General features: G+C 34.8%; 1 protein-coding gene across 1 annotated transcript; it reads left to right on the forward strand.

Annotated features, from left to right (window-relative positions):
- The first annotated feature begins 4107 nt into the window (after positions 1-4107).
- On the forward strand, positions 4108-4827 carry LOC126761738 (fork head domain transcription factor slp1-like). The gene has a single exon (XM_050478113.1). It carries the CDS (start codon positions 4108-4110, stop codon positions 4825-4827), a length of 720 nt encoding a protein of 239 aa, XP_050334070.1.
- The last annotated feature ends 3571 nt before the right edge of the window (positions 4828-8398 follow it).

Genomic DNA, 8398 nt, shown 5'->3' on the forward strand with positions numbered 1-8398 from the left:
CCCATATGCTTTTTGTATAAGTATATGTTTGTATTTGTGCACAGTACCTTGTAGATGGACCCACATACGATGGTGATAAGCTTTGCAATAAAAACGGAAGCACATGGGTAACTGTTGAATTTTTATGGCCTGTTCCTTTATCGCTCTTTTGTATCCAATAAAAATACATATACTATACTTAAATATATGTGTGTTTATAACCATAAACACACTCGCACTTCAACATGCTAAAGACCATACCAATATATATAAGTATATAATTGTCTGCGCAAACCCATTTGAAGACCCATACTGATATTCCTACACATTTATTTATATATAAAACATGCATATACATATTCAAGTATATTGTTGTTATTATTTTATTTTTATTATGTGTATTTTCTTATTTGTTTTGCTTCATTCCGGAAAAACACATTTTTTCTCAAGTGGGCGTTTAGGAAACACTTCGTTTGTACATTGAACCCGAAAATATTGAAATGTAAGGGTTTTCGATTGTGGCGATCTTACGTTGGCAGACATATTCTTTTCGTGGGGTTCCTCTTAGCAAAGTGAGGATCAAAGAAAACTAAATCGGAGTGTGAATTCGAAGTATACTTGTATTAATACTTCAACTTTAGTTAATCTCAACTTTGGGAATTTTGCTTCGTTTTCATTAATTGGAACAGGAGATTAAGATTATAATATGGCTTCGCAGTGGACTGCAATTTTCTGTGATCACTCACGCCTAAAGGAAAAATTCATTATAATTTTCACTCTTTGGTTTTACTTAATAAGCCTAAATATTATAAAAATAAATTTGTTTTTATTTTAAAATTGAAAGAAAAATATATTTAGCAACATATAATTTATAAATAATTGACATTTTAAATTTTAATATATTTTTTTAGTTCTACCTTGACTTTTACTACTTTTTATCAGTTTTATTAAACTCAATAGACATTTTGCAGTTACTTTCGAAATAAATAAGCGTGTATGAGGTATACAGTCTTGAGCAACTGATTACTTCAAAGGGGGAGGTGATATATTGTGCATTTTGAAACGCTTATTATTAGTTAATTATTAGAAGTAGCGATTCTATTGGGTTCAAATAGAAAATTGATGCTAAAAAAGGCATAAGAAGAGAAAAAACTGAAAGCTAGTTACCGGCTTTATTTTCTTTGAAAGTATTTGATTTGAAGGGAGGTAAATTTTATAAAAGCATAATTGTTGTGGGAAGCCTTTCAAAGGAGAGGAGATGTAACTCTTTAGTCGCTGAGGTTCTATTAATATTTCCTTATTAAAATACCCATCATTATGGGTGGGTTGAACATTGTTGGAAGGCCGTAGTAGATATAATGATAGCATTAGGTTTATAAGATCACGAAAATTGTTGAATAAGTGTATGCGTAATCTCCATTGAAATATTTACGAGAAATACACCCGTGGCCACGCAAACCTTAGCACTTTCTTCTACTTTCTTAAATTTTTTTTTCAGACTTTATCGTTCGTTCGGGATTTTCTTCAATTTTATTTTTTTTTTATATTTTTAGTAAGTATAAGTAAACTTTATTATATTATCTAATAATATTTGTAGTTTATAATTTATTTCGTTTAATCAGTAAAACACAAATTAGCTTTTCTGTTTCTCTTATACAAAAGCGACCGATTTTATTATTTTTTAAAGTGATACACCGACTTAACTTCGTGTTTCAATTAAAAATAATAATTAATTCAAATATAGTGTAAATAAAATTAAATTAAGTAAATAAAAAATATAATTTTTTCATCGCATGTTAGTCTCTTACAATTCGAGCTCATTTTGTAAAGCTCACTATCTTGATTTATCTATAGCTAAATGTGTTTTGTTTTTAATTTTTAATATTTTTGATTAATAACATGTGATTATACATAAAAAAATTCTATACCACAAAAAGTGCCGCTATAAAGTGTAGTCAAATATACACAATACCTGAAAATTTTGAGTGGTAAGGTTTGCGTAGCCACGAGTGTATAACCTCATCTACATAAATACGAGGCGACATTCAACATGACTGGAATCTTAAATAGTCTGTATTAAATCGACTTATTCCTATTGCGTAACCCTTTTCGTGAATTATTTAAACAATGTAGGTTAAAAATGTTATTATTCAACAGTTGCTGGTTGAAGGGTGTGATTGGCAGATTATACTCGTACTACTAGCATAAAAAATTAAAAAGAATACGCCAATGCTGTTGTTGCTTATGTGTCTTGCTTAAGGCTCGGTGTAAGAAAAAATTTCTTCCACTATAATATCTCTTTTTACTTTTTCTACTTTGTTAAATATCTAAGCTTACTAAAATTAGAGCCACAGACAACCGTTTAACATCGATACTCTTCACAAATATTAAGTGGAGAATTTACAAGAAAGACCGGTAGAAATATTTTTACTTCTGGCATGAATTTAGAAATATTCCTTTGAATTCATATAAAGAAGGAAACGGAGTGAAACAGAATTCGAATTATAACAACAAATATTTATAAATGTTTTGCATATCTTGTACAATTCAAGTTGGGAAGCTTTTGTTTTCAAAGACAATCGAAATGAAATGTTGGGTTTATCACTTTGTAAACCATTGAAAGAGCACAAACGTCTCATCATCAAACAGATTTTTTTACTAAAATCATTTTTAACTTTCATAAGGTTACAAAGATAAAAAAATGTCATAATTTACAAATATATGTCCAAAAAAATAATCTGCATGAAATTCCGCAATCTTTTAAAACATATGTATGAATATCTTGTCGCAAGAAAAACGAATACCGATAGTTAAAAAAGCAGGAAATATCATCCTGCTTCAATCACAGTAACTTCGCAGTGCCTTGAAAAACTTTATTCAATAGATATTCTCTAAAATTTTTTTGCTTTTTTCCAATTTAACATCACATAATCGGAACCATACCCAGCCAAGGACTGCCATCACACCTGCATCCCCAAAATTATTATCAAAGAATTTCACACAACAATATTCTTGGAGCATTTCTCCTGGTTGGTGATTTCATAAGCATCCAACGAATACTTCTCGCAGCGAATGCGTCATCTACAACTCATGTCCTTGCTTCTGAGTTTTCATCTAGTGTTTAGAAAGAAAGACTACCGTCAATACTTACCATCAAGGTCAATTTGAAATCTATTATCTTGAGTGAAAACCACAATGCCTCAGGTTAAAGCCATCTTTTTCAATCCTCGAATCAAAAGCAAAGTCATGGAAGGGAACAATAATCTCAAAGCCGGCACTTAAAGCGGTCAAAAAATCAAAACTGCAGAACAATGTAGTGAAGGCCGCAAATTGTAGCGAAGTCGCTATTGTTCTCCGAGCCGCAAGTGATAAAAGCAGGTACGAACTTGACGCGTGTGTTACATAATGAGCGTCAAAGCTTACCAAAATAACTCAAGAACTCAGGTAGAAGAATGTTACCTAGATTGAGCGAGATTTCGCAATAATTTTGGTATACCAGCTATTGTATACCTGCAAGCTATGGACGGCGTATAGGAGCCGGAAAGTTAAAAGTTGAGTGCTTTTGAGAGCATTTCAATTTATAAAGCGCCAATGGCTTACCTAAGAAATGCTTAAAATCCGATCTTGAGTGATTTGTGGCAAGTTTTGCATTTGCAGATGCCATTTTTTTGCAAGGGTTTCTGCTCTTTTGTTCTTCTAACAATGAAACTATACTTGGAACCAAAGAACAGTAGCAGATTCAAGTGAAAAAGTAGAGTATATCGCTTGACCTTGGCTGTGCTGATGTCAAAACCGCTCTATTTACTGGCTTACCGGATAATAACCCTTGATTTGCCCTTGATTTTATGACTTTGGCTTTGATATTAACTCAAATTTGAAACCAAAAAAACTGGAGTGACTCTCTGCCAACACTGTTTATAGCGCTATATATGTAGAGATGGACTCGAACTGACTTACTGACTTGCTGACTTCGAGGATATAAATAGCGAGGATTCGAAAGAATTATTCATCAGATAGATTTTGCTTCTCCTACAATTCGGAACACGCTCAAGTCTTCTAAACAGTTATCATCAGCACTCATACTTCGCTACGATTTAATAGTTCACCTGCTTAAATAAATAAAATAAAATGGCACCAATATTCGAATCTAACTTTTCCATACGCAGCATACTCTCGAACGGTGAAGATAACAAGCCACCGATGCAAACCGACACCGACATAAGACCGAATTATACTTACGGAGCGTTGGTTACAATGGCTATACGCAGCAGCCCCGAACAAAAACTCACACTGAGCGGCATCCAACAATGGATCGCGGATAATTTTCCATACTATCGCAAAGATCAACGTGGCTGGCAGTGTCAAATTCGGCATACGCTCACTACGAATTCATGTTTCATGAAGATACCACGTCCGCCCAGCGATCCCGGACGTGGCAATTATTGGACCTTAAATCCTGAAGTTGAGTCAATTAAGAATAATGCGGCACATGGACAAGTACAACTCGGTGCAAACGGTGCTGTTGCATTCGATTCCAAACTGAGCGTTGATCAGGCAATGGCACAAGGCGTGCCACATCCACAAATACCAACGGCTCGTTACTTTCCGACGCCACAAGAAATTGAGCGTACGCAACAAGTGATGATGACACAGGCGCTGCAAGAGCAGCACGAGTGGTACTTGTATCACCAGCGCCAAATGCAATTGGCACAACAGCAACTGAGGAGTCTACAGCAACACCAATTTCAACATCAGTGTGAGGAAATCTATAACAAGATTTCATTCCACCAGCAGCAGTGCTCATTCTTCACTGCGCCTCACTATCCGAATTCGGGCCTGAATTTTTAAGATTTTCTATACTATATATAAAATTAAACTAAAAAAATTATAAAACATGAAATATTGTAGCAATTTAGTCTTTAAGTGATTATATATTTATATTAATTTTCTTTTCGTATATTTTAAAAATAAATAAATTAGCTTTAGTCCATTCAAAGTGGTTCTCATTTCAAAGTGGGTTGTAGAGGGTTTCTGCTCTACTTCTGTTCTGTTTCTGTTTCTGCTTAGCTCTAAACCTGAATTGTTCGAGTCTACAATGACATTTAAGTTTTTCAGGGAATTTTTTCAGAGCTGCAGTGTATGGATGCAACGGAAACCAAAATCTTGTTTGCCTTATTTCATTGACCGATCTCTCGATATTTGACACAGTCTGAAGGGTCGATAAACTAGGAAGAACATAACGAAGTGCAAATGGCACCGTTAAATCGGAAAGAAATAATCGATAATCATTTTAAAGGAGATAACAAAAAAATCCGTCGAATATATAAAGTCAGCATGTGAAAGAACATAGTCGTAGGTCATCTATTAAGTTGAAACAATATATCGAGCTTTAAACTCCCATAAAATCTTATCTCAATTTCATCATAATGACAACGAGTCGAAACTCTGATGTTCTCTTGCGGCCAAGTATTGGATCTATGGATCTCTTTTGAACTTGGAAATCGGTGGACAAAAACAAAACTTGCGTGACAGCGAAACTTATGGTCAACACTACTGGCTTAATGAGCGTACTGTTCGCAACACCATCACCCATCTTGAGACCCAGCATTCATTATTGAATACTATTCGAACGAATAGATCACGCCCTCCATGCAGTGAAGAAAATATAGCAGCCGCAGCTGAGAGTGTACACGAAGACCGAACGTGGAGATATAATTCAGTATCGTTTGCAGCAACTCGGACTGGCATATGGAACGTCTTGGCGCATTTTATGCCAATATCGTACATTGAAAGCGTACAAAATACATCTTGTGCAAGAACTGAAGCCGCTCGACCCTCCCAAACGAGATCGCCTCGCTATATGAGCTCTTGAAAAGTTCCAAGAAGATATGACGTTTTCGAGCCAAATTCTGTTCAGCGATGAGGCCAATTTCTGGCTCAATGGGTTTGTAAACAAGTAAAATTGCTATTTTTTTACGAAGGGCAGTCTAAAGAAATCCAAAAGCTGTAATTTCATCAAGAAAAAACAACGGTTCCCACATATCCCATCAATTAATGGATTTATAGAGCGAATATTTCGGTGAGCAGATTATTTCACGTTTTAGGCCGGTCGATTAGCCACCAAGATCGTGTGATACCGCTCTGTTTGACTTTTTCCTGTGGGAATGTGTGAAGCCTAAATTCTATGCGGACAATCCCGATTCAGGCCTTGGAGCAAACATTACGCGTGATATTCTCCAGTAACCAGTTGAAATACTTGAAGGTGTCACCGAAAATTTTACTCAACGGATGGACCATCTGAGACATAGCCGCTGCCGATGTTTGAAGGAGAAAATCTTCAAAAATTATATACCAAAGAATGTTCTTTCGAATGAGTTTCTTAGTTGTTTCTCTAAACTAGTAGGGAACCTGAAATGGATAATCCATTTATAAGTTTACATGTAGTGAAGTTACATATTTTTGTCATACGCAAATTGCCAAAGCTGTATGGAAGGAGGCCTGGTGGAGAAATCTAGATACTTGATAAACTTTCCAGCTTTTGTCTGACTGATATTGAAACATCTTAGTAGTCACACTTTTATCGATTTTAGCGGATTGATATTAGTCGAATTAACAAATTTATTTAAACTGAAATATTTTTATGAGAATGTGGAGATTCCTATCTTGAAGTTTTGGATATCACAAAAGACCAGCTTTCACAGCTTTTCTAGTGATATCTTGCGTCACTTTTGATAAGAGCATGAACGCTTCGATCTAACCTAACTAACAGCGTTAAGCGGGGTGATCACGAAGTTTTACAATGCCATGGCTTAACTGATTAAAATTCCGATTAAAACGATATAAATAATGAAACCGAAAAGAACTAGTGCGATTAACTGCTATTTAAGTAATTTGCAAAGTTTTGTGATAACTTCAATTAACAACAAGAAAAAACGCTGCACATTAACCCTTCACAGGAGCATTTCTTTTAGCCATTTTTTCTACAATATAAGTTAACCAATTTTTTCGGAGATTAAGCCTTAAAAATAATGTGTACCATTTGGTTTATATATTGTAAATTATGTCCATACAATGAAAGTTCGTTTATCTATATGTTATAATGGTCAGCCAGTTCCGATAAATGAGCAGTCAATAAAACGTTCAACCAAAACTGAAGCTATTCGTATATACAGACGAACGGACGAACGGACGGACAGACAGACAGACGGAAATGGTTAAATCGACTCAGTTCAACATACTGATCATTTATATATACATTTTAAAGGGTCTCCGAATGCTTCTTTCTGGGTGTTCAAACATCGCTGATAAACTTTCCCACACTCTGTTCTGGCTAAATATATTGTAATTTATGTCGACAATGAAAGCGCTTATCAGTGCAGCCAGGCGAGGTCATTAAAACCAACCAAGAAGCATTGTATGTAGGAAACATTTTTGAGATTAGAACAAGCTGAAGTTTCATTCAAACAGCTGATATTTTCCACGCTGCTGGCTAAATTTAGCTGCGAGCGCAAGAAATAAGGCAGCAGTGAATTGGTTATGTGGTTTAAGCCAACAAACGTATATAAATATACATATACACATATATCTAAAAATATGTATTGAGCCATCTTCTTCTTCTTTTTCTTGATATCACTTTCTTCACAAACTGCACACACGTAAGCCGTCGACCTTTTGCACAGTTTTATATTTATTACATCATGAATGGTTATAAATGCGCATGTTGAATAGATTGAAGTATAAATATTTAATTGGTGATTTGCGGATACGCAAAAGTATATATTTGGCGCTGTCTTTTTGAGTGAGCCGCAGCCATACTGAATGCGCAGGCAGGCTTCAAAAGCACAAGAGGGCCGCCTAAATGCTTGCGGCATTGATAAGGAGAAACGGAAGTTATTTTTTGTTGTTGGTTTTATATTTACTACGCTTATTGGCGTGTTTCGCACAAATTATAGATACAAACACATACATATATCTATGTGCTTGTTCTTGAGTACTTGGGAGCATATGTGAAATTTCTTGTTAAAAGTGGCGATTATTGTGGGAGTTGAGCTTTACTAGCGAGTTCTAGTGAACAAAGGCCGATAATGATGGGTTTATATATAGTATAAATAAATACTTATGTGTAACATGAATCAGAGTGTCTTTGCTTTTGTAGAAATTTATGTCAAATATGAGAAAATTATTAAAGGCAAACCACACACATTTTTCTATGGTTTTATTCAAGCCTTTCAAAGAATGTTAAATTCCATTTTATTAATAATTATGTCTCTCTTCGGTCGTCCAAAGTTTCTACGTTTAATTTTGCTAAGTTCATGTCCTTCGCTAAAAAAAGGGGATAAATGCTGCATGAAAAATAACTAGTGGTAGAGACTTTCTACACAATCGTCAAAATTTCTCTAACTATCAGCAACAAAGAGTG

The sequence above is a fragment of the Bactrocera neohumeralis genome, chromosome 6 (genome assembly GCF_024586455.1).
Source record: "Bactrocera neohumeralis isolate Rockhampton chromosome 6, APGP_CSIRO_Bneo_wtdbg2-racon-allhic-juicebox.fasta_v2, whole genome shotgun sequence".
Classification (NCBI taxonomy): domain Eukaryota; kingdom Metazoa; phylum Arthropoda; class Insecta; order Diptera; family Tephritidae; genus Bactrocera; species Bactrocera neohumeralis.